The 26,640-nt window shown below is 40.8% G+C and overlaps 2 protein-coding genes across 4 annotated transcripts in view; one reads left to right on the top strand and one right to left on the bottom strand.

Annotated features, from left to right (window-relative positions):
* TUT4 (terminal uridylyl transferase 4) overlaps nucleotides 1-13,442 on the bottom strand; it is a 44,434-nt gene extending 30,992 nt beyond the window's left edge. For 2 of the 3 annotated variants that reach the window (XM_038144188.1, XM_038144191.1), the window contains exons 1-3: nucleotides 13,300-13,442; nucleotides 4,460-5,133; nucleotides 2,614-2,777 (exon numbers count right to left, since the gene is read on the bottom strand). In XM_038144188.1, the coding sequence (XP_038000116.1) occupies nucleotides 2,614-2,777; nucleotides 4,460-5,021 (726 nt within the window). In that variant the 5' untranslated portion in view covers nucleotides 5,022-5,133; nucleotides 13,300-13,442. The remainder of the gene's footprint in view (nucleotides 1-2,613; nucleotides 2,778-4,459; nucleotides 5,134-13,299) is intronic. The other variant, XM_038144190.1, reaches the window with a different exon arrangement.
* Nucleotides 13,443-16,763: 3,321 nt separating this feature from the next.
* On the top strand, nucleotides 16,764-26,395 carry GPX7 (glutathione peroxidase 7). Its single transcript, XM_038145074.1, has 3 exons — nucleotides 16,764-17,341; nucleotides 23,429-23,690; nucleotides 25,523-26,395. The coding sequence occupies exons 1-3, from the start codon at nucleotides 17,135-17,137 to the stop codon at nucleotides 25,684-25,686; spliced, it is 633 nt and encodes a 210-aa protein (XP_038001002.1). The 5' UTR covers nucleotides 16,764-17,134; the 3' UTR covers nucleotides 25,687-26,395.
* Nucleotides 26,396-26,640: the final 245 nt, after the last annotated feature.

Genomic DNA, 26,640 nt, shown 5'->3' with positions numbered 1-26,640 from the left:
AGACTCAAAGGCAGAAAGGACTCTGCAAAGAGAAGGGGCTGCTCCCAAATACTTCAAATTTATCTGTCTCATCCTGCAATTTTAATCTTCTTGCTCTAACAGATCACAGCTACAGAGATGGGAAACCTTTTGAAAAGCTCACAGCAGAGACGAAAGGGTTCAAAAAAAAAACTACTTTAGTTTTTCTCCAGACCTGTTAGACTTTTCTAATAACTGGGAGAGAAAAACACTACTTTAATATTTTCGTCCTAATTCTAATACATCTATATTTACTAAACCCAAAAAGTATACTGAAAACACCAGATGTCTAAACAGTGACACAACAATGAATGAATACCATTTTAAGACACTGAGGTGGATCACAGATCAGTTAAACAAATTTGACTTACCATATGGGGACCTAAACCACTGTTAAACTTGGGCAAGTTTTTCCACTTACCACTTACTGAGTTCGACCTTTTGCTTTTGGAAAAAAAAAAAAACAGTCTGATACTCTCCAACTGCAGAGTAAATATAAAATTAAAATATTGCTTTAACTACCAATTTTTTTAACCCTACTTTCTCTAAGACAGGTACCTAGTAAGATGAAATTAAACATCCATTTGGAAAACAACCTACAGACAGTTAAACCTGGCAACCTGGAAAGATTCAAGTATTTGATGCCTGATGACTGAAGCAGATAAAAAATATTTTACCATTCTTTTATAATAAAGTGAGTATCAGCAGTAAAAGTATTTTTGAAAAATTTTGTGTTTCTTTACAATATTGGTCTGCAGTATTAAGCTAATAGATGTTGCCAGGAAGGCTGAATCATGTAGTAACTTCTATTTTGCCTTTATTATGAAGACTTATTAAATCATCTAATTATGCTTAACTCCAATGAAAAGGGCAAAAACTCAAAATAACAAGACAGAAAAGTTGCAGTCCACTACTTGTGTAAGACAGAGGCACCCTAATAAGCCAGGTCTCATGAAATTTGTCCTTGGATACTCAAGGAGCTAATCTATAAAAGAGCCAGCTGTATTTTAAAGAACTCACAGAGAATGGGAAGGTTCCAGATCATCAGGAAAGAGAAACTAAGAATATCTTTAAAGGGCTAAATAAGATGAACCAAGGAATTAGACACCAGTCAGAATTAGCATTCAGAAAAATACTGTAATAAATTTTTAATAAGCACATAGGGAAAAAACAGGGTAGAGGTGACAACCTGATCTGCTGCAAACAATTGCACTAACCCAATCTTAGGGTTGCTTTTTAAAAGATCAGTCATAGCTCTTGAAGAAGCAGCAGCAGCAGACGTTGTATTTGAATTTTACAGTCTTTGTCACTTGTCATAGTATCAGTCTCAAAAGGAGACCATAAACGCTATCTAAATAAAGAACAGTAAGGTGGGAGCAAAACTGCTGAGAGAACTGTCCTCAGAGCACTCCCACCTAGAAGCATGTGCCAAGTATTCTTCAGCAGGGGTCCTTGAGGGGGCAGAAATATCCACACTTTTGCTGAAGAGGTAGGAAATGCAATAGAAAGTGTGCTGACTATAAATGTAAAAGATACTGACTTGGAAGAGCATACAGAAAATGTAAAATGACAAAAATTCAGATATCACAAAAAGTTAGAAAAATGGAATAAATAAGCGCCAACTAAATAATATCACAGCAAAGTATCATTCCTTAGGAATTATCAAGTGCAAAACATACAGGGCTGGGAATACCTGATGGACCAATTCTAAAGGAAAAGCCATGGGAATCATTGCTGGTCCAACTTTAGGCCAATATCCTACTGCTGCTGAAAAAGCAGAGATCCTAAACGAAAATACCATATTTCAGAGAGATGAAGTCAGCTTTCCTCTTTATATGTAAGACTTCAGCTGAAATTGTATGTCCAATTTTGAACACTGCTTACACAACAGGTGTCTAGAGAAAAGCAACAAGAATGAACCAGGAACTAAAAACCTTCAAGACCAATGAACAAAGAGAGCCTAAAGAAGGTTTGACTGGAGAAATGGGAATGATTTTCCTATGTGCAGAATGTTATGAAAAAGAAGTAATAAACTTTTGGTTATTTTCCTAGGACAACATATGAGGGATTAAAATGCTTTGATAAGATAGTAACAAAATCTTCTGGGTTGCCTACACTGACTTCAACATTTGTGTCACTAGAGATAATATTAAGAACAATTTAGGTGAACATTTTTAAGCAGTCATCTCCAATACAGCAACTGGGACTGGTGAGAGACACTAAAGAAAGCTCAAGGTTTTTTTTAGTCATGCATTCTGAGTTTCCAGAGAACCAAACTTAAATCTTATGGGATAAAATCTTATTTAAGTACTGGAATTGTAAACCTTCAGATCTAGAAAATTTTAAAAATACTGTTCTGCAAAGGGTACATGTGCCACAAAAGGAACAGTAAGTTTCTAATCTATCTCATCTGCCAGGACGAACAACTAGTCAACTACTGGAGACACTACCTTAGATCAGAAAGTGACTCATTATTAAGAAGAAAGAAACAGAGGCAGCAGGCTGTAGTAGAAACACCACCCAACCAGAAATATGGTGATGATAATGAAAGAGGACACACATTTTCTTTTTTATCTGATAAATAACCCAACCTACTTTTTCAAGTCGGGAGATATAATCTCTTTCCAGACGTTCTTCAGCTTGTTTCAATCCTAGTTGCTGTTCAACTGTCAGATTAGATTCATCAATAACACCAGTGTTTTCTAAATAATCCGCTTCTAATGTATGTTCTTTTGTTGATTCAGAATTCTTTATTTTACCTAAAGCAAGAAACAGTTACTTTCTTCAGAGTAATTCAAGGAGAGGAAAAGTGAAAATTAGAGTACAGAGCAGCCAAGAACCAGACACAAATTAGAGCTACATTCCATTTTTTTATCCAAACACTGCCCAAGATCACCTTAAAAATTAAAATCGTTCCAGTAAGTTAACCAGTATTTTAAAAGGACTTCAGAGACTAATCTGCTACTAAAAGTGCCGTCAAAAACACAAAATAAAAAGGTAGGTTAATTCTGTGTTTCAGTCAAATTCACAGTCTCTTAAATTGTTCAAAGCAAGAAAGGGTTTTGCCATCCAGAACAGAGTAAACAAGATCCCGATGCCCTACTGTAAAAGAAACAAGAAATATTAGGCATAAAATTATTGTACACAACACATTTTGTTAAGGAGGTAAGTCAGAGAACTGCCTCAAAGACATTCACCCAAATGACCCTACAGAGCCAGGCAGCAGGCAATCCCAGCCCCCAGCCTGGAAGCTGCTGGAGTCACACCTGAACGCTCTGTGACACCTCTCACCCACAGGCAGCAGCCACTGAGCTCTGCAACGCTGCTGCTCCCAAAAACTCATCCAGTGCCACAGGGCCAGTTCCTCCACATGCCTGTGCATTGGTCACAGGCCACTCATCTCTGCAAGCATCTACAGCAAATTATTCCAGTCGCTTTTACATAAGCAAAAGTGAGGGTTATTTGTGCTTTGTCTTTTCTTTTCCTTTTTGTTTCCTTTCAAATGAGATCGGTGTCCCCAGACTAGCAAGGAATCAAAGCTGAGTAAGTTTTCAAGTCCTGGTTTCTCAGTGGCAGATGGTCCCCACAGTACATAATGGTGGTCCTACAAAGAGCTGACTGATCACAGGATGCTGCCACTTGAACTTGTTTTTCCTGTTAAACACTATTAAGACAGCTAAAAACCACACACTTTGTTATTTTCCTTGTATTTCCATACAAGCAAATGCTGTAGCTGTGGGAAATACTTCAAACAGAAGGTCTACACTGGCTGGCATCTGAAAACAGCATTTTCATTAAAGAAAAAAAAGCATTCTAAAGAAGCGTGACAAATTCCGAGGTATGGAATTAGCCTGGTGAGACCAAGCTTGATCAAGATATTTAATTTTGACATTGAAAAACATGTGTAAGAAATGCACACTCGTAAGGGTAACCACTGATGGATGATAGGTATTCCAGAGCTCCCTAAATCAAAGAGCCACCTGCCAAAGCCTACTCAAAACATTTTTAGTAACAAAAAGAGCACAACGGTCACAGAAAATAAGTAAATATTTCCCCTCTATGTATAATAAGAGCTTTCCTTGCCCATTTTCCCCTGATCTTTCTGAAAAGAAGTAATAACTGGCATTTCCCTGAGTGGCAATGATATTACAAAGGGTTCCCCCTTCCTAAGACACTATATTCACAAAACTGCCTAAAACCCACGCACACTAAGTAGCTTACAAAGATGTTTAGGTCTTAGGCATAAGAAAAAAGGACAGCTATTATCATAATCTCTTGTTCTCTAAGCAATATGCTTGAACATCATGTTCTTTCCAAATGCAACCAGCAACTTTGTACATGTGAAAAAATAACACCAACAGAAACATTCTGAAGCCCATTTCAGACTGTCAGCAATTGCACCAAAAGAAAATGGAATAAGGTAGTGTTAACTAATACTCACTGAAGTCATCAGGCTTATGTTCCATTTTTCTTTGATCTGCAGCAGTCTTACCAGGATCACCAGCCTGATCAACACTAGTCTTCAAAGTATGAACTCCCACTGGATTTTCCAACACCAGTTTCCCTTTCTGAGTAGCTGTTAAGCTTTCCATACTGACCCCATTCCCTGAAACATGGGAGCCTGGAGCGTTTTCTCCCACTGGCTGAGATTTTGTCTGTTTCAGGTTTTCCATTGCTGATGATAAATTAGAAAATTTTTTTGCTTTTCCATGACTTCGATCCTGAACGCTTGATCCCAAATCTTTAGTTCCAGGAATACAGCTATTTACTTTGCATGATTTGTTTTCTCCTTGTTTTTCAGAACAAACATCATTTTGTTTACTTTTTCTGCTGCTATTCCCACTTGGAGAACTTCTCCCGACATCCTTCACAGATTTGTCATTTCTGTTATATTTATAATTTTGATTAATTGTAACTTTGACTGTTTTGCCTTCCTCACAGACAAGACGGACAGACTTCCTTGGGTCATGATTTCCATTCTTTGAGCTCTTGGCCTCTTCCATTATAGTGAAGACCTGCTTCTCCTGTCTCGAGACCACTTGAAGTGCAATTCTTCAGCAATTTGCCGTTGATTTTAAATCCTCTGTGCAGGCAAGGATCGTAGCTGATTGTCTACTGAAGAAATAATGATAAGGCATTTTTAAAAACTAAGGAAAAAGACTAAATCTCTATGCAGACAGCACATTAAATAAACTTCTCTAAAGGAAGGTGTTAATACAAATTATTATAGGAAGCATATTCCCCCCACAGGCATAAGTACATTTTCACAATACATTCCAGTATTAAAGTAAAACTCATGAAAATTTTGATGATTTTGATTTGTATTTAAAAGACAAGGGCTATGAAAAGACAAAAAAATGGCAGAACATGCTAAAAAAACACTCAGTGATAAACCTGCCAACAGCTTGCTTTTTTCTTTCCTTCCTATTTCTGGCTTTCTGAACAAAACAAGAACCAAGATGTCTGCAACTACACTGGGAAAAAAAAGAAAAAATTAACACATCTAAAAAGTACCACTCAATAAACACACAGCTCAAATTAGCCACTAGAGGAAACTAATTCAGTTTCCAGCAAGCAAGCTCCATTTTATTAACTGATTTAAAAAAGCATTTAGAGATATAGCTCAAAGTATTAATAATAAACCTGACCGATCACCAACACCTCCTATTCTCATAAAATTAACTGCCAGCAATTAAGTAAGATTAAAAAAAATAAAAAGATAAAGATAAAATAAAAATATTTTAAAAATTAGAAACACAAATAATAAATATTTTGTTTAGCTGCAGATTAACTTTCCTCATCTAAGCCTAAGGCCTTTAGGTGGCATATGATCATCTGAGATTTATGCTGGAACTCAAAGGTTGTGTTTCCAGTGGGAGGAGGTTCAGCACAAGTGGGTCTGTTTGTAAGGAATTCATCTTACTAATATAGAAAATGAAGGCAAGAATCTGCAACAAGAACTTGGATTTTTTTTTTCTTGTAATAACATTTAGATAGCAATTGAAAACTCAGAGGATGAAGCATTAGACAAAGAAGAAAACTATTTTTGTAAAACTATAACACAATATGGAGTGCAGAAATTCTCTCTTTCCTGTCCAGCTGCATATTTGCTAGGTAAATGCATGAGCCATGGCAATTTCTGGGTTTTAGAGAACCCATCACTTACCCTTTAGTGAAGAAAATAAATAATAGAAAAGTCTATGAATTACAGCTATTAAAAGTATCACAGCATACCTCTGTACTTTAGAAACAAGAACCAGAAAGAAGGATCAGATTAAAATGTCGGCTTAAGGAAAAAAAGCAACAACCAAAAAATCTTTCTGAATATTATCAGTATGAAGTACAGGGGTTTTTTTCAGATTATATAATACAGTTACTATCTCATTTTAATGAGACACAAATCCGAAAATACTTCAGGATACAAAGCATGTACTAAAAAGTGTTATCTTAAGTCTCTATTGATATAATTGAAAATACATATCTTTCAAAGGTGAAGAATCAAAGAAACAAACAAAACCCACAAGAATTTTCCTGAAGATGCTGTTAGCATCACATTCTTCAGTAAAATATAAGGAAGAAGAAAAAAATCTCCATTCCTAAATTTGTTCCAATGGCTAAGTATTTTATCTCACAAATACATTCAGTTAATATTGCAACTATTTTCTATTAAATACTGATTGCACCTGGTTCTTACTTCTAGATCAAAAGTCGCAAAGATTAAATAATAATTGCCTTTGGATTGTAGCCAATCTTTCCCATAGCAATTCTGACCAAAAAGCAGCAGGAACTCCTGCCCAGCTGTCCCAGCACTGCTGAAGCCTCAGGGTGGTAAGGAGAGGCCAGGGTCCCCCCAGGTTAGCTGAATTCAAGTTACTCCAGTCCCTGACACCAGTACAAAACTCTGCTCTAGAGACCGGTGAGCTGTCCCAGCTCTGTACACATCACCGTCTTTAACCTCTACAGGGAGTTCGGTTTTTAATTTCATGTAACCAGAAGAGAAACGGGAACATGATTTTTCCAATTCTAAACTAATCATGCTTTACTTGTTCAACCTGAGGAGGGGAGAAAAACTCCCCAAAGCACCGAAGAACCGCGAACCACAAAGACACGCAGCAATTCCCCGCTGGGCTCCGGCCGGGGGCACACCGAGGCCGGCTGCGGGCTCGGGGCAGCCCCAGCCCCAGCCGGAGCCGCGCCGCCCTTCCCTCACTGCCACCGCCGGGCTGCTCCCTCCCTGGGGCAGCTCTGCCGGCGACCAAACCGGAAAACCCATCCGGCTGAACATAAATATGGACCAGGCAGCAGGAGGAGGAGCACGCCTGCCAATAACAAACAACTCGTAGGGTGGGGACAACTCCTGTTGGCACCGCTTCCAGATAAAAGCTACCGTGAAACTCCGGCATTGGAGGGGAAGTGCGGCTGCGTTTTGGTGTTTTGTGTTAGAGTCAAATTCTCAAACTAGGTTTTAAAAAAATCTGCAAAAATTATTCAAATTATTTGATCTCATCCATTCAATTAAATATTCAAAGAGAATATATAATCTTTAATCAAATGCACAAATGTGATGGGAAAAAGTAACTAAAGAAACCACTAGCAAAAACTAGAACCCAGCTAATAATTTGAGTACTCTAATAGCATTACATATCAAGAATGTAATCAAATGTAAGTAGATAATGTTAAAAAGCAGATATATAGTCTTTATTCCTAAGAAATATTAATTAAGAGAGGTTATGACATTTCATAAGACAAGAATACTCTGTATGAAATAAAAGTTAGGAGTTCCACAATGAAATGCAGAATATGAAATGCAAGTGCAATAATAATGTTGCTGGACTTTGGGATTTCTTTTTCTTTTCCTCTTTAATACTGAAATGATTTAGCAAACAAAAAATAATGTTAACGGCTGCCACATATTCAATAGTAACCAAATTACCATCTCACAACAAACTGCAAAATAAACCAACTAATAAAACTCAGTATGAGAAACAAAAAGAGACCTCTCCTGACTCCATGACAGACACAAAAAGATCATCCTCTGTCAGATATTGGCCATCTACATAAGACAGAGGGAGAGAGGGAAATGGGGAAAGGAGTGCCTCTAAAAAACATAAGTTGGTTGGAAACAAAACATTGGAGTGGAGTGAATCAGTGCTGAGGTGGCATCTTTGTAGAAACCTGGATGGCACATCTTATTCACAAGCTCAGGCTCATACCAAATTGTCAGACCCGGAATCAAAGCAGAATTTTCTCCCAGCCAGGCTGGCAACAAAACCAGAGCATTTCTCTTGTGTCTGCAAAATGGGTATGATTAACCTGTTGAAACCAGTTCAGCATATTTCAATAATTCAATATCCCACTGTTACATGGGACTTAGTTTCCCCTGCTTTCTCAGTGTACAGTGCCAATTACTCCTCTGAAACCTAGCTCTTGGCTCTTTTTAGAAAAATAATCTGGCTGAAATACAACAGCTTGAGGTCAGACAAGACCTTTAACTCCAGAAAAGTATAAAAATCTATACATACCTACAGCAACCAAATTAAAAATGTTAAAAATCAGCTTTGGTTAGAATTTATTTTAGGCTCAAAAAACGAAGAAATTAGAATGTTTCACTTTCATTTTTGTCGGTTTCTTTTGTTTCCTCCACTTTGCAGACCAGCATTAGAAAACTCCGCATTTGAATTGCAAAGAATCAGACTAAGGCTTACTTCCAAACAGGGGGGAAAAGAAAACCACCAAAAAACTTTCAAGAAGATATTTCTACCTCTTCTACCACTTCTTCCTCTCAAGCTGCTCCACTGTATTCAACTCCCTCAAACACACACATTCGGAGTCAGAATTTGACATAACAGGGCCTCTTCAAAGATGAAGGCCAAGTTAAACTGCAAGCTCTTGCACTCTGAGTTGTTCTTTTGCAAAGCTTTTTTTAATAATTTCATTAACAGCAGAACTGACTCCACCTGGTTTGCTAGACATTCATTTTGTTCTCCTCTGTCACACTCTCTATCACAGCCCCTCGGGCAAGCAGAGCAGACGTGCTGGAGCCCTGTCTGATTTGTAGCTACTCCCAACAAGGAAATGGAACTTCCTCCTGCTTCCCCCTCAGCAGAGACCTCTCCTCTGTTGAGGCATAATTGTTCCAGAAAACAGACAGAAACTCAATGACCCTTTGCCATTAGTTCAAATATGTTCTAAAATGTGGTCCCAACTGGCTGAAATGCCCAAAAGTATATATCTACAGTGCAGAAAGGCAACTAAAGGGAAAGAGAACAGGCTTTTAAGTTTTTTTTCCCCTGGGGAGTACTAGATAAAATATAAACACAGAAAGTACTACAAACATAAGTGTTATCACCCTGTTTCTATAAAGCATTCCCTCCTTTGAGATAGGGAGACTTGTATTTTATCCAAGACCTGTTTTTATCTCTCCCATTATGATTGTCCTTAAGCTCAAATCTCCCAGCCAGCCTTCCAACACTAAGTGGGGTGATTAACCTCAGTGCCCCCCTTGCCTCGCTACCAATACAGCCCAGCTGAACTTCCTCAACAAAAATGAAAGGAAATTCTGGAAACAAAGGTTACAGCCACAGTCAGGAACAATAGGAAAGGTTGTCTTCTGCACTCACTCAGAGTGCAGCACAGGTGATGTCTAAGGACAGCCCTAATGTGCTGGGGGGGGGTCTTTTCTGACTGTTTACAGCCTTAGGCCCATTTTTCTGTCTGAGAACTTCTACAAATCATTCAAACCTCTCTCATGTTCTTTGTCAATAGTTAAAAAAATTATCACACATTTATGTTTGGTTTATGATGAATCAGACATAGCTTAGTACAACCTACTACCCATGCTTGATGTTTTTCCAAAGTACTTAAAACTAAAACTATCAGAGATTACTGGCCACTAAAGCGCTTCAGACTCCACGAGCACTAAACCCATTGATATTCTTAGTAACAAACATAAGTGCTACGTAGTGTTCCAGAACTCCCTCTTACTACAGGCTATAGAATTTATCCTGGTAAGGATAATACTGCCAAAATCTACCCAGAAGGAAGTCAGCACAGTGCACATGAATTTTAACACACAAATCAAGGATGCAACAAAACTGGCACTCTGGGCTCAGTGAAGATAGGAAGCTCTGATGCTGTATTTACAACGTGGAAGATTAAAAACTTCTAACGAGTCAGCATTAGATGTATAACTATGTTTATATACATATGTAAAAATACATAACACTGTAACAGGATGACATCTGATTTACAGAAGTACTGGTGAATACATAACATGACAAGAAAGGCTTTGGCTGATACAAAACTTAGTAACATATGTAGGTGCAAATATCTTACAATTAAATTTTGAAGTGAGCAAAATATGCTGGATGGGAGCTCCATAAGGGATATGCTTGTTACAGATTACTCTGCATTGACTCACTGTTTTTTCTACAGCACTCTATGACTCACTGAGAAGGTGAGAAAAACTAACGTCACCCAATGCCAAGAACTACCTCTTTCTGACCCTACTACTGCTGCTGCCTCCCGTGCCAAGCTCGGGAAAGCTGTCCTCTCTCAGCCACACCAGCTGTGTTACAATGGTCTCCCCCACCTCTCTATTTCATATAGGCTTCTCGTGCTTTTGTACAGTTTGGTTCTGATGCTACGTTTTACTGCAACAGTCCTTTACACCTCAGACCCAACTGCAGCAAACCCTGAAGCCAGAAGAGGGTCAGCACCTGCCCCAAATCTCCCCGAATGCTGCACTGATCACGCTGAGAGCAGAGCAGGAGCTCATAGAAGGGAGTTCTAACTTCAAATCCAAACACACGCATCAGTCCAAGTACCCATGAGGAGGCTGGGGAAGCACAGTACAGCACTGCACTGCTTTAGAGCCTTTCAGAGGCTTCCAGAGGCCTCAAATGATCACAAAACTGGTTTAAATGGCAGCCACACACTGAAACCAATTTTTTCACCTTGATCTTAACCTCCACTTATGCTCAGTGCTATGCTAAATGACAATACAGCAGTATGTATTGTGGCATAGAAGCTTATCTGGATCTCGTACTTAAGCAACAGTGAGCCCTTCACCAAACTGGAATCCTCGAGGAAGGGATGGTCTCTGAACTGCTTCATACCAGCTGCAAACCAGTTCACAAACCACAGCGAAAGCAAACAGATCTTCTACCAGTACCCTTATGCCTCTTCACCAGCATCCAGCACTTTCCCTACTGGAAGAAACATGCTGAAAATCACAACTTCGGGGAAGCTGTCAAGAACACAGCCACACTCAGCGGACTGAGTCACAATCGTTTGTAACACAAAACTGATTCCAGACTCCGGTGTCAAACTTTGCTGACACTGAAAACTAAAATCTGAAAGTTACTTCTTGCTGGCAGCAGTATTTCATGCATCAACAGAAATGAAAATAAAATCTAAGAACATCTGATAAATTGGGTTTTTTCCAAAGACTTGCTGAAACCTTAGAAGCAAAATGACAAACCAAGGATACAGTATCAATACACAGGCATGTGTGCATGCACTTCTGTGAAAATTTAAAAAAAAAAAGTAAAAATTGAATTCATGTGCATTGTTACAACATTTGTACTTTGTCTTTTGTACTTCTAAGTTAAACAATTTATCAAGCAATATACAAAATAGTCTTAATGTGCCAAAAGCACAAGAAATGTAGACTTCCACTGGATTGCTTCCATTGTGCAAATTAATCCACTAAGCAAATTGCAGGATCCCTCTTTCTATGAGTTCTCAATACAAGTCAGTACCAGTATTGCATTATTTCACTAAGACAGTGACAAAAATAAACTTAATGTGGTAGAAATGCTTTGTAACGTTTAAAAAGCCAGGATTGCAAACTGAACACAGAATATACTCTCAGACAGTCAGACTTCCTTTTGGAATCAACATGAATACAATAATCCTGAACCGTGACTGACAAGCAGAGCCACAAGACAGTTAAGAGGAGCTCCTCAGGAATATCTTGCTTTCAAGTACAACACCGGGAAATCCTGTCCCCCTTTCTTTCTCCACATTGCAGCAATTCCCTTCAGAGGAAGAACCGGATAAATGCCCTGCACAGTGCAGGTGTCCCGGGGCATTTAGCACTGCAAGCTGAGGTATGAGAAGAAAGTCCCAGCTGTCCTCTGTGCAAGAACAGAACACAGGAGGAACTTTCTGATCCCTCTGTGTCTATCTTCTGGGAACATATCCCAATATATCTTCTGGTAAAAGGTAATTTTATCACAAAATTAATTTTATGAAGGTTTACACTAAAGTTAAGTAGAAAAATGATTAAAAAAAGCTCACTGCAAAATTGGTATTTGTAAAAGAGACCTCTTACTCCTAATATAGCATCTTCTGCCAGGTACTGTAATTAAGTCATAGTTCCACGGCTGGCTTACTTTTCTTGTCACGGAAATAATTATGTCATAACTATCTGGGGTCAGACTATCCAAAAAGCAACCACTGAAACAGCAAGCACAAGCCATAAACAACATGTATCCTCTACTTTCAAGCAAATGCAACAACCCCCAAATCCAGGGCACGGTGCTCAGGAAGCCAACTAACGTGGAGGTGGCATAGACACAAAAAAAATTACTGGATCCATACTTAGATACAACTATCCCCTTAATGTACTAATCTCTACCTTAGCTTAAATGCGATTGTATTGTTTCTCTGTGTGTTATGAGCTCATCCTCCTTTGATATACCCAGAAACAACCCTAAAAGCCAGGAGGCCGCAGGTAATATGACACATTCAGCCAACTGGCAAATTGCAACATATTGCAAAAGCAGCAAAGTCGTTCAGCTGTATTTGTATACAAAATAAGCCAACAAAAGAGCACAACCACGTAGGCGAAGGGATGCCTGGGTGTCACTCCAGGCAGATCGTAATCCACGGAAAGGAGAACCTCTCACGGCGGAGCGGGCACGGCTCTCGAGGGCAGCCCCGCACACGGGGCATTCCCCGCGGGCCTCGCCGACTGCGGTGGTCTCTCCCCCCCGCATTATTTAATTCCACGGGGCGTACGAACAACAAACCGCACGCACCAGCTCCCGCCCGGATGCGCCCCCCGGGGCGGCCCCGGCCCCCTGCTGACTTTGCGGCGGCCCCCGCGCCGCGGACCCCGGCGCTTCCCCCGGCCCGGGCGCGGGGCCCGAGGCCGCGGCGGGCCGTCGAGGCGGGGCAGGGCAGGGCGGGGGGCGCCGTTGCGGACAGGACCCCCCGAGCCCGCCTCCTCCCAGGAAGCCGCCCCCAGTCGCGGGGAGCCCCCGGCCCCGGTACCTGTGTGCGGCGCTAGCGGAGCCGGCGCGGCGCCCCCGCCATGCCCGGCTGCGGCTGCTGCAGGCCCCGACGGCAGCGGCTCAGTCCGGCCCGGCCGCCATGTCAGCGGCGCGGTGCATTGTGGGGCGAAGGCGGGCGGGAGCGCACCGAGGGCGGCGGCGCTGCGGGGCGGCGGCGGCGGCGGCGGGGACCGAGCCGGGCACGGTGCCCGCACCGCCCCGGCCCTGCCGGGGAGCCCCCCCCGTGCCTCGGAACCTCCCCCTTGCTGAGGGGGCGACGCGCCCCCCTCCCCGTCTCCCCCGGCGGTCAGGGCCTCCCTTCCCCAGCGCCACAGCGGCAAGCAGGGATGCGGGAATAAGCAGCATATTTTTTCTTCTTAATTACCCCGCAACAGCCATCCTAGTTTTCCCCCTTGTTTTTCTTCCCAGGCCTCTTCTTACGCATAGAATCAGCAAGGTTGGAAAAGACCTTCCAGAGCCCCCAGTATCCCCGCACTGCCACAGCATCCCCACAGCCGCCAAGACCACAGCGCCCAGCGCCAGCTCCAGACGCCTCCCAAACACCTCCACGGATGGTGACACCATAGGGCAACCTATTCAATGACGACCACCCTAACGGGGAACAATTATTTTTTTCTTAGCATCTAATCTGAATCCCCCGTGTCTCAGCGTGGAACCATTTCCTCATGTCCTCTCCCTGCAAGCACGGCAGACGGGGCCGGTCCCTCCTCACTACAGCCTCCTGTCAGGAGAGCGATGAGGCATCCGCTCCGCAGCCCTGTGGAGCAGGTTAGGGCTCGCTGGAGCCCGGGCCTTGATCCCCGCTTCCCCAGGGCTTCTCCCCCTCCTCCTGTGCTCGGTGGAGAAGAGCGGCTGTGCTCCGGGGACCTGGGGAAATGACTCCAGGCTCCCTGACCTTGGCTAGGAAGCTGGCCCCGGCAGCAGCCAGGGACAGTGGCTTGGCCCGCGTGTCTGCTGGCAGACCCGCAGGTCTCGGGGGAGAAGAGCCAGCCTGCCGGCTCTTGGCAGTGCTGCACAGTGACCTAAAGGCACTGGCAAGTGCTTGTCTGAGGCAAATCCCTCTGTGATCCAGTACTACCCCTTTTTGGCAGTGAAATGTCGTGTTGTTGGCACTTCCTAGCCCAGGCTAAGGAGGCCTTTCCAGGAAAACAAGGCACAAAAAGATCAGTGTTGAACTACGAAAGGGGTTCAAAGGAAACTATTAAAAGTAATATGAATGGTAGTGCTAGAAACACTACCTCGGGGAGTCTGTGCAGGCAAACAAATGTTGCAAAATCTGTAATACAGGATTCTGTAAATACTGACAAGACAGACTTCTGAGGGTATTGTGAAGTCAGCACAATCCTTAGAGGTAACCTGTTTGGGTTTTTTGTGGTTTTGTTTTTTTTTTAATTTTGGGGGGTTTTTTGGGGTTTTTTTTTGTTTTTTTGGTTCAGTTGAAGTTCACGCTTTACAAAATTAGGACTGGGTAGCTCAGGGTATTGCTCATGGCATTCACCTTTAGCTACGTGGGCCAGTCCAGGGCAGCAGCAACAGAAACAGTAGTGCTGCAGAGGGGACAACTGAGGTTAACTGGGTGATGGTTCCAGCCTACTTCAATTATTTGACAGAGATTTCTATTAGGTTTAGTAGGCCAAAGAGTAAATTGCAGAAGTAGCTAGATTATACTTGCTGCTGGATACAGTCCTCCTAGATCAACATTGAGACATGCTAGTGAGCAAACACACGCCAGTTTGCAAACCTGATTGGCATATTTCCTTCAAATAGTTGGATAGACTTTAATATGAACTGGTAGAGCAGTTTGGCTCGGAAAACTTGCACCAGTATAAAGCCAACAGTCTTCTACATAGTCTCTTCGTCTATGTTCAGGAACAATGCCTCCTTCTTTGCTGATGTTAAAGATTATTTTATTGCAGGGAGCAATATAGAAACGTGGCACTAAAAGAGGAAGCAGAGTTCTACTGCCACCGGGCCATTATTTAAAGAATTCCCAATTCAGCGCCAGTGATCAAAAACTTTCAGATTCTGGGCTCAATTTGTAGGAGAAAATATGACCCTGAAAGTGACTAAATTTTATCTAGAAATCAGAGATGATAATCATAAATCTGTAGGAAGTAATTTTATATAGTCCCTTTCCAGAGCAAAACTTGCTTCTTACATTGCGGTATGATGCCTCATTTTTAGTCCTATAACCAAGCAACTAAAATATTATCTCTCAAAAATGTGTGTATTGTAGATTTGTTTTTAATTTTCTGACTAAAAAAATCCATGTTGTGCTGATCATCAATTTTTAAAAGATAATTTTAAGAATCTACTAGGTTTTAAAAATATTTTTTAAATGGAAAAGCCTTGTTCTCTTTCTCCAGATATGTCTGAAGAAACTCTAAAGCTTCTTAGATAATTTACTTATAAAATGAGGAAATCATACTTGACTGTCATCTTGGTCAATACTACAGCCAGGAAAATACCATTTATCTGCAAAGAAATTCCCATTCTCATCACAGTGAATCTTTCCTGTAGAGAGCATGACAGAAGATTTTCCATCTATCCATCTATATATTTTTGTAGCATATTACATTATTTCTTGATGTTGGGTGTCTGCTTAAACTTAAATTCATAAAAAATGTGAAAAATCTGAAATGCTTAAAAAACTGCAAATATATATTTTCAACTAGCTATATATGGCTTCTTCCCTTACAGTAATGCCAGTCATGCTTGAATTACCTAAGCAAATTTAATCAAAATGTCAAAGATCTACCAAAATTCTTTAAAAAAAAAAAAAAGAAAAAGTGAGATTACAAAATGTAATTTTCTCTTCAAAAGATAAATTTCCAATATGCCTTGGAGCCACTCTTAATTGTTTTCTGTAAATCACTGCATTTTCCTTTTCTTTGCCAAGAATTATCAGAATCATAGCCATCCATGGCTGACCAGTTTCTTGGTCCAAGAAGAAATCAATGACCATCAAAAGCTTTCTATAGTTGTTACTTTGTAAGTACAAATCCTTTTCTTCCAGCAGGCATAGCAGCAAACTGTGCAAATAGCTTTTTTTTTTTTTTTTTTTTTTTTTTTTTTAAGAATGACATCAGTGCACTGAGGCAGTGTTTTGGCTCGGAATATCCAAACGCTTTGATACCAAACTGAGTTCCTGATGCTTTATGGCTCTTTCTTGCTTGAAAGCCCTCCGGCAGTGCGGTTTCTCCCATCTCACGCACCGACATCAGTGGTCTGGCCACTCACTTCTCACCAGCCAGGTGCACGCAGAGCTGCATTTCCTGCAGGCCTGGCTGATGTGGCTGTTTTATGCGGTGTGTTGGTGATTCTGGTTTCGCTGACTGTGTGCTATGACTCTCGTTCGGAGCACTCCCTCAGTAACCAGTAGCAACCAAGCCACTGCTGTCCTTTGACATTACACCGTAGTCACTACATGCTATAGTCAGTACACACAAAAAAAGGGCCTTTGCAAATCCATCAAAAATCACAACGATGTTGTTAAAGCACGATATTTAATAACATCGCTTTGATCCCTGTACAGGCTATTCACTAAAGAGTTGGACTCAGTGATCCTTGTGGGCGCCTTCCAACCCAGAATATTCTGCGATTCTGACCGTCATCCCACGGACTGAGCGAACCAGTGCTTTAAAGCCGTAACCATTCAGCGCCCCGCTTCCAGCAGGGACCGCTCGGTTTCGGAGCGTCCCGGCGGGCGCGGAGCGGGCAGCGGCCGGCTGCCGCAAAAGGCCCGTTTGCAGCAGCGAGGCGTTTGCGGCAGCGCGGCCGGGCCGGGGCCGGGCAGAGCGCGGCGGCCGTGCAGCATGCTGGACCCGGAGGGCAGTGTGGAGCACCAGCCTGCCTCCTCCTTCCCCAAAGTCCTCCTCATCCCTCTAGCCATGCTCCTCGCAATTGCAGCTCTCCTCCTCTTAGCCTTTTCCGCTACGCGGCAGAAGGAGCCTGATTTTTACACTTTCAAAGTTGTAAACATCAGGGGCAAGCTTGTGTCTCTGGAGAAGTACAGGGGCTCGGTAAGTGCGGCGGGGAGGGGCGGCTGCCGCCCGGGATCACTGACGGGCAGCCCTTGCATGTCCGCGGGGCGAGCGCGGGGACGGTGCTCGGAGCCTCGGTGCACCCCGGTGTGCGTCTGGGCTGCTCACGGTGTGACTCTGCCCTTCGGCGAACTCGTCTGGCTAACACAGGCTCCTCTTCAATAAAGCGTTTGCAGTCTAACCCCCGTGTGTGTCCGCGTCTTCTGCTGCTGCAGCCGCCTGTAGACGTGGCAGGCGGGGAATGCTGCCCTCCTGCCGATTGCTCTGGATTCTGCCTATTCCACTGGAAGCTCAGGAAGTTTGTGTCTTTGTGTAGCTTACTTTAAGAGTTTATTTCTGTCTTTTAACTGCATGACTTGTTGTGTGTTATCCTTACTCAAATCCCGATCCTTTTTAATGATCTACATTTTTAAAGAAAAGGGATTTGATCCGTGGCGAATGTAGTTAACAGATTTCACCTCAGTAAAAGCATGAGACATTACAAAGTATCTAGAGTATAGCGAAATTGTAACAACATCATGCAAATTCCTCTCTCGCTTTTTAGTGCAACAGCAATATGAAGAAGGGCATGTAGATAAAAGCACATATACTTTTATGATGTCTTCTAAATTGTATTTATATCTTACATTAAGTATTTTTAGGCAGAGTTTTCAATACCATTTTAAAACAATGTCCCTGACTATAATCTGATTTTATTTCATTTTACTTTATTAGCGGTGTGATCATCTAGAAAAGATTGGTACCCATGGAAAAGTGAAAAGAGAATTTAGCACACTTATTATACTTAATACTATAACCTCTTATAGCCCCTTTCACAAATCATAGAAGCTAAAATCAACATAAATCCCACAAGTGACACATCTGTGATACAGTGAGGCAGTCCAGTAGTTTCACTGCTGCCCAAAAAGGCAGCATCACTTCTCATTTTCACTCTTTTTTTCCAGCTTTGTATTTACACCTTCCTTTTTCCCCTCCTCAGATGTCTGAGCTCACTGTTCCAGAGCAGCAGGTCACTAAAACATTGGCAGGACGACAGAGAAGCTATATAGGGAGATGCACATTTTCTTGAGCTCAGCCAAAATGGATACTGGTGGATTTGGACCGAATGAGAGGCCTAAATTCTATCTGGTCAAAGTCCTCATCCCCCATCATTCACTACTGAGATACAGCAGAACAAGTCCCATGCCCACTTAAATATCTGTGTTGGAGGAAAACATGGAAGCTGTTTAATATTGAGCAATATTTGTGCTTTTAAAATGAGCTCCTTCCAAAGGCTCTGTCAATAAATCCTGTTACTGGGGCATGTTTTGTCTGCAGATCATCTGCTAATCTGAATAAGCAAATACCACCTGTAGCTTCTCTATCTCAGAGCCAGAATCAACATGGAAAGGAGTTAAGGGGGAACTTGGAAGAATTCCTTACAGCCACTCTGCAGAGAGCTGGGGGTGTTCATCCCCTCTGGAATCTCAGGAACAGGCAGGTTCAGGGTGTGTGCTGCATCCCAGGCTGTGGTTCCAGGCCACCCTCGAGGCATGGCTGGTTTCATAAAGGGGAGTTCTAGAGCTGCATCTGGGAAAGATAATAGGAAAGATACCATTGATGAATGGTATTCTTTGATCTCTGCTAGGCCACATGGAACAGTTTATTCCAAAAAAGTGACACTCAGCTTCTGTGTGGAATAAAAGATAGATTTGCATTCAGAGATCCTATTAATGTTCAGGCTACCTGCTCTTTGATAATGTATGTGGACAATTTAAAAGAAAATTACAGCAATAAAACACATCCTTTTCTGTCATCATGTTGTCAGAACTCAGTATCAAGATAGAAAAAGGTTAATTAAACTCCCATTTATTTCTTAAAATAAACTTGCTTAAATCTGCAGTTAGATAAGTAAAGTTAAGGCATAGGTTTATAATAATATTTTAAAGCTATTAAAAGAAAGAAAATATTATTAAAGTGCTACGTGTGTGCTGGGGGTGTTTTAAGGAAAGTGAGTCACTAGTTAGCTCCTGGAACAATAGTCTGTTAATTGCTAAACCAGCTTTTACCAGCCTTAAGCTTTCTGGCAGATGTAGAGAAGACATTTTCTTCGATTCAGTCACTCAGCTAATTTATTTAAATAACTGCTTAATTGGTAGTAAAGAAACTTACTAGGAATTGAAAAAATCCAAGGGCTTCCAGACTCTAAAAAATTAATAAAGTCTGCTAATTCTAAAACCACAAGAGCCATGCTAAGTATAAACAATCCGCGCAATTCATGACAGACAGGATCATTCTTCAATAAATCATTATTAATATAAACTTGTGTCTATTCAGATAATTGAAACATTTTTTCATAATAAAAAAAAAAGACTGATGGATATTAATTCTCTTCCTATTCGAGTGTATCTTGATATGAACTGCTATTACCCTCTGTTATACAGCAAATAAAGGGATGACTATTACCACTGAGAAAAGAGTTCCACAACTGAAATAGATCAAAAAACTCTCTGGTTCACTGTGTTGTGAAGGTCATCCTTCTGTGAGTTTTCCATGCTACCATAAAATGTTGACCCATCACTCATCTACATTAAAAATGAATTATGGTTGGACAATAATCAAGAGGATCCAAACAAGATTAGTTTTCTATCTAATCTAACTCAACAATCTTATCTTTTAATATATTATCTGTATCAGATATGCTGTAAGAGGCAGTATTCTTACCAAAAATTGTACCTATTTGGGAATCAGAGCTCCCAAACATCAACTGTTCTCTGCTGTGTTAGTGCCTGTCTTGATGTAGTGGTACCAAGCTACCACCCAGCTAAGTACAGTGGGCTGTGGTGGAATTAAGCAGTGTCAGTGCAGTGCCTTTGGAAATCTTGAACCATAGGTACTATAATCATGGAAAAGCATTAGGCATTATAACAATTTGAAGTATTATTTTTAACTAAATATTATTATTGAAAGTACTGCTAGGCACTTTGGACCCAGGCCCACTGCAATCTGACAATGTGGCGTTCCTGGGTGTGTATAAATGCACAGCCACTGAAGTACCACACAAATATTGCTATTTGTTCCTTGAAGGTGACAGCTCAGTGAGTTGGTGCCATCTGACACTTGTGTCTGGTTCTTCCATAGTCCCAGGGAGCCAGTTAAGAATTTCTGGGTCTAAAACCCCAAGTATGTGTTGTCTCTGCTGACAGATCCACAAAGGGTTACTTGAAGCTGAGACAGATTCCTAAATCTGTCCCAGGATTTTTCCCTAAAGGAGGCACTCTGGTGTGAACATCAAGTAAAGCAAGAAGAGCTTTTGCAGTGTGAAATGAGTTCACTACTAGAATGCAATGCATGGGTTTTCTAAGCAAAGGGAATGATAGTTTTAAGAGGTGAGACAACAGCTGATAAAAATTCAGCTGAAATGAAATAATTTTTGCAAGGTCCATTGAACTGTTTGCACTGCACACTAGGTGGTGTGCTTGACTTGCACTCTCAGAGCCCAAAGTCAGGCATATTGAACTTAATTTAAATCCTTAATCGTGGTAAGAAGTCAAAGTACAGCCTCTACATGAGAGCAAAAAGTGCGTCTGTTATTTATTAAAAATAAAATGCAGACCAAAAAAAATTCACCACATGAAATCGCTTCTAATACCAGACATCTGAAAGATAACTCAGGAAAGATTTTAAAAGAATAATTTAAACATTCATTGAGAAATACTAATAGATCACAGAAGTTTTCATTATGTATGTTTGTTATACTCTTAAGAGGTTTGCACTATTAAATTATGGAGTTCAGTAATGGAGAATTCACTTACAGCGAATGCATTTTTCTAAGGAAAGAAGAGAAGCATAATGTGTCTGCCATCCCAAGAAATGCTGAATGTAGCTTCCATTTGTTTTGGGGGAATATGTTAGGGAGTTTGCACTGTTGTCACTGTGAGCTCTCAAGCCTTTCCCCACCATGCCAAGAAACCACTGGTTTTAAACAGTTGTAAATTAAAATAGTTGTTTCTTTTTGAGTGAATTCTTTTAAGTCCTCCTTTTACTTAAAATCAAGTAAAAGCTGTAAAAGCTTAATTGTTTTCACTGGCAATTCATCCTTCATATCTGTTTTAATATGAACACAATGCCTACACAACCTTATTCCCCCCAAACCTCCAAAGGCAAATTCTTACATTACTCTTCTATTTGAGAGCATGTACCAAGAGAGGTGAATTCAGTAAGGGATATGTATACTTCTGCATCATGAAAATTCCTTAAACTATAATTTAAAAAGCTTCTAAAATTTCATGTGGAAGAACTACGTGTGACTTCAACTCTTAGTGATACAATTTATCTTTACTTCATACTAAACTACTGTTGTCACTATGCTTGATAAATCAAATTAATTGAAAAGAACAGAACTGCCAATAGTTATTTTTTATGCTCAGACATACAAATTCTGTTTCAAATGCTGAGAGTCTGCAACAGGAATGCATCATAAAATTATTACCTCTTCTCTGAAAAAAAATCTAAGGATATACCATAACTTCAGATGTTTTAGGAGCCTGAATTTAAAATTTCAGAGCTTGTGTTATCTAAATGAAAGTGATGATTTGGAGGTGAGATGGCTGCAGGTCATAGTTCATATACAAATGTACAGGGGTTGTTTAGATTGTATCCTGTTGACACATTGCACCACAAAGAAGATTACACCAACTTGTGCTTTGGAAGATTCCCTGTCTTCCAGGGAAAACAGTGCCACTCCAAATCCACTTTAAATTCAGTAGCTGGACTTCAATGATCCTCGTGGGTCCTTCCAAGTCAGGATATTCTATGATTCTGTGATAGTATACAGTTATACAAAGTAGAAAATACACAAAGTGTTAATGTTTAATGTGAGAATTTACAAATACCAACATCCCCTTCGCTTTTTCTTTACTTATTCCTACCCCTTCTACACATCTCATCTTATGATCCCATATATTACCCAGATACATACCTTTACATGCCAGTTCATTTTCTGGCTTTAAAAACACTATGCACATGTAGCCATTTATTTTTCACTAAATATGATTTATTTCACACATCCTATTTCCTTAAATACTTTTGTATGAAAGTATTAGAACGGACTCAATTTATGTGGAATGAGCGGCAGCTCACAAAAAATTCGCGAGAATAACAAAACTATAAGTCTAAAATTCTTGAAGTTATTTAAGGCTAAAAGTATCTCAAAAACCAATGAAAAATTCTTCAAGGCTTTGAGAAACTATAATGTGTTAGTTGAGTTATGTCACTTAATATTCCCAACAAATTCTGTTGCTCCTGTAGTGCTCACCTGTCTGTGACAGCTCCCTCGCAGGTGGGTCTGTGCTGGCAGACACGGGCCTGCTGCTCATATCTGACTGACACAACACACACAGCATTGAGCATGATCCACTGCAGGAATGACTTGAAAGGATAGTGGGCAGCCTCCACTTCTTGAAATCTCTAATTGAGGCAGTAAAACTCTGTGCGAAAACTGTTGTCATTTTGTCACAACTGGGTAGATTTACTCTAGAAGTGATGGGAAATTTTACAGCTCACACTGCACAGACCAACCGCAAATCCTGTAATTGCTTCTGTTAACTTCCAGGTCAAGACCTCTACACTGTCAACGATAAATGGATCAGACCCTTCTGCAAGGGCACTTAATTTTGAGCAAGGAAACATGCAGAGAAGATGCTTCACAACAGATAAACAACCAAAAATACAATGATTTGCAAGTTTCTTTCATGCAACTTGGTATATCTTAGCTGGATAGTCACTTCTTAATTATGCTTAGAAACTGTCCAAAAGGCAGAGTGGAAAAACACAGATTCTCAGTAAACTGAAGATTAAGATTGCTTAGCAGTTGGTTGATTATCTGAATGATTGCCAAAGAGGAATACACAAAATAAATATTAAATCTTCCTTTTGTGAACAGAAGTCAATGTAGTTTCAAATATGTGTTCAGTCACAGTTTCCTAGACATATTTTTTTTTCTTTTTAAATAGTCTGCATTCCAGCCTACCTGTTGGAAAACTGACATGTGCAACACATTTTTAAATGTGCTCTCTTGTTCATCAGGTGTCTCTAGTTGTCAACGTTGCAAGTGAGTGTGGGTACACAGACAGCCACTACAAAGCCTTACAGCAGCTGCAGAGAGACCTGGGCCCGTACCATTTCAATGTGCTGGCATTCCCCTGCAATCAGTTTGGGCAGCAGGAACCAGACACCAACAAAGAAATTGAGAGCTTTGCACGAAAGACTTATGGTGCCTCCTTCCCCATGTTCAGCAAAATCACAGTCAGTGGAGCCGGTGCAATTCCTGCCTTCAAGTACTTAATTGGTGAGTAACCTGGAATGCTGGAGGGTTGTTTCTCCTGCATAGAAGTCCTCTGACACAAAATACCGTCCAAAGAAACAAGAGATGATGTGCTGACAGAGTTGTCGGGCTCGAAGCGGTCAGAAGTCATGTAGTCCCTCCTCCTGCACAAGGCAGGATTTCTCTCCGTCACCTTTGTCTCACCTTCTAAAAAGATTCCAGAGATGAACACACATCAATAGCAGATGTCCTGTAAAAGCTGGTCCAATAAACCTCTACATGGAATACAGACCCTGAAATGCTGTCCTCTAGGCATACAACACCCTGACCTTCCTTTTTCCACTTTGCAGCCTCTTTAAGTGCCCCTCCTGTGACATGAGTGCTGCAGATTGGATTGATAAGATTCATCTCTCGGGCTGTAGGATAAGTGGAAGCGAAGCACCTCATAATTTACTTCAACAATCAAAAAGTGAAACCAGGCACTAGACGATGTCCTTGAATATTCCCTTCCTCATTCCTCTCCAAGCACTGGAACTGTGCAGTTCCTCCAGTTCCAATCTGCTTTAGAGCCAGCGCTGACACCTGAAGTGGTTTTGCTGGTTTTTACCAGCCAGCAAGGCAGGATGTTCCCTATCAAGGCACTACTTTTCTTGCACTGAACAAATGCTCTAAATACCATTTAAATGCTATATTAAAACATCAGTCTTAATCCAATGTGAAGGAAATGTCTTTCAGCAATGAAATACAGTAAAGCCCAGTGTGACACAGTATCACTTGAGCTGCATTCTGCAAGGACCATATCCCTGCTGCTTCTCTCCAGCAGCACAGTGTTCTCCCAAATCCCACTGAATTTAAAGGAGTGTGGATATTATTTTTGACTACCCCAAGCTCACCTCCTTCCAGGTGTCTGTAATGGATCACTCTGCTAGCCAAATTTCCCTGTAATCCTCTTCACATCCTTCCATCTCTATTTTGCCAGGGAAAGATGTTCCTGCAGACATGTCCCAGGAAACTGGCAAAACTTGTGTTTCCCTGCTCACTTGTCCGCAGGGGGAGGCTGCTGGGGGCTGCATCTTTATTCAGCACAATGACAACACAGTTAAAAGTGTGGGTCTGGCTGCGTCTTAATGATACATTGAAAAAAACTTCTGATTCCTTATGAGGTTTGCCCAGTGTATAATCAGTGGGAAAAAATATTCTAATTTTCTGTAGTGTCTGTACTTGTGCTTTTAGGGGGATGAGGTTCCTGGTCTATTTGAAAGTCCTGGTCTATTTGAAAGTCCTAAATTTTGTTAGTCACATAGGAGAAGAGTAAAGGGTAAGAGTGTGACTCATGTAAAAGGGTATGTGATCAGGAAGGGGAAAACTGTAGTAGATGAGAATTAGGTGGAAACCTGGAACAATTACTTTGTTATTTCTTCATGTAGCATTTCTTGAAACAATCTTATGAAGCACATGGAACTGGGTGCTTTTGGAGGGAAAATTCTGGATGAGCAAGTAATCAGTCCTGGTACAGCTATATTGTCATGCCAAATTCCATTTCCCTCTGAGTGTTCAACTGGATCGGGTATATCTCTATAGCACAGCCCCTCACACACATGCTCTCACACATTTCAATGCTGATTATTGTGCTTTCTCCTGGCTCAAGCTTCCCTGTTTCCATTAGTCTCCAAGGGACCACTGTCTAGTTAAAGCTGTCTGTCAGAAAATTAATCTTATTCAGTCTGAACTTCCTCTTAATTTTACATTCCTTCTTCCTCTGCAAGATTAATAATTCCTGACATGAAGAAATGTCAGGAATTGGCTAATGTGGTTTTCTAATATTTAACTTTTTTTTTCTTTTCTTTCCCCTGTAGATTCTACAGGAGAAGAACCAACCTGGAACTTCTGGAAATACCTGGTGGACCCCAATGGGAAAGTAGTAAAGGCCTGGGACTCTACTGTCTCTGTTGAAGAAATAAGGCCCCATGTTACAGAACTTGTAAGGAAAATCATCCTGAAGAAGAAAGATGAATTATGACTTCTAAAAATCCCAGCATTCCAATTGCATCTTAATTGAGATTTAGGGCTGGACTTTGTCTTTTCACATTCCAAAAGAGAGGATATAGGGAAAGGAAATTATGACCAGTTGAATCTGTATTCACCATCTAAGAATGTAGAGACCAGCAAATTAGCATGCTCAAAGAAATATGATATTTTCCTCTGACCAAATTCAGTTTGAGTTTTCTAGGAAAGAAGAAATCTTCAGCAATTGTTTCTTTCCCAATTCAATTATTAGTTGTTGGTAACACTAAAGGAAGTTAGTTCATGTAGGAAGAAAGATCAGAATAATGAGAATGTCCTAGCTGGGATCTCCCTGATATCTGCAAATCTGTTGTCATATTTTGATTGCAAACTGAATAAAATAAACAGCAAAAAGTGCATGATTGACTTAAGGTGTGTGCTAGGAAAAGGGCCAAACCAGCTACCTTCAGACCAGGCAGAATTTGCATATTGCAATTACCACAGCCAAACATAGCTAATTTCAGCTGTATGGAGAGGTTAGAAGGGCATGGGAAAAACACATCGATATAGCTTAAATGAAAGAGGGATGAAGACAAAGGCCCTGTAAAAATTCTCCAGAAGCCATGAGATTAATTTCTGCATTTTTTCAACTAGATTATCAGATGATATTTAAATAGTCATTTGAACATCTGTAGGACCAGAGTCCAAATGAAATGGCTATTTCTTTCTTCCACAAGCATTTTGCCTTAGAATTACACTTCCCTCATAAAACTGACATTAAATTTATTTTTCAGTTTATGACACTATCCAATTTTGCTGCATCTACAGACAAACATCAGACATTCAATTTTTTTTCTATGGAAATAATTTTTCAAATATTTAATTCTTGCATAATGTTATATAGTTTAATACCACATTAGTGTTACAAATGCTTAGCGGAGCCTTTTTCAACTGTAGCAGTCAGGCATTT

This window comes from Motacilla alba, chromosome 8 (genome assembly GCF_015832195.1).
Source record: "Motacilla alba alba isolate MOTALB_02 chromosome 8, Motacilla_alba_V1.0_pri, whole genome shotgun sequence".
NCBI lineage: Eukaryota > Metazoa > Chordata > Aves > Passeriformes > Motacillidae > Motacilla > Motacilla alba.
The sequence above is the reverse complement of the archived record's forward strand: the minus strand, read 5'-3'. Positions and strand labels throughout refer to the sequence as shown.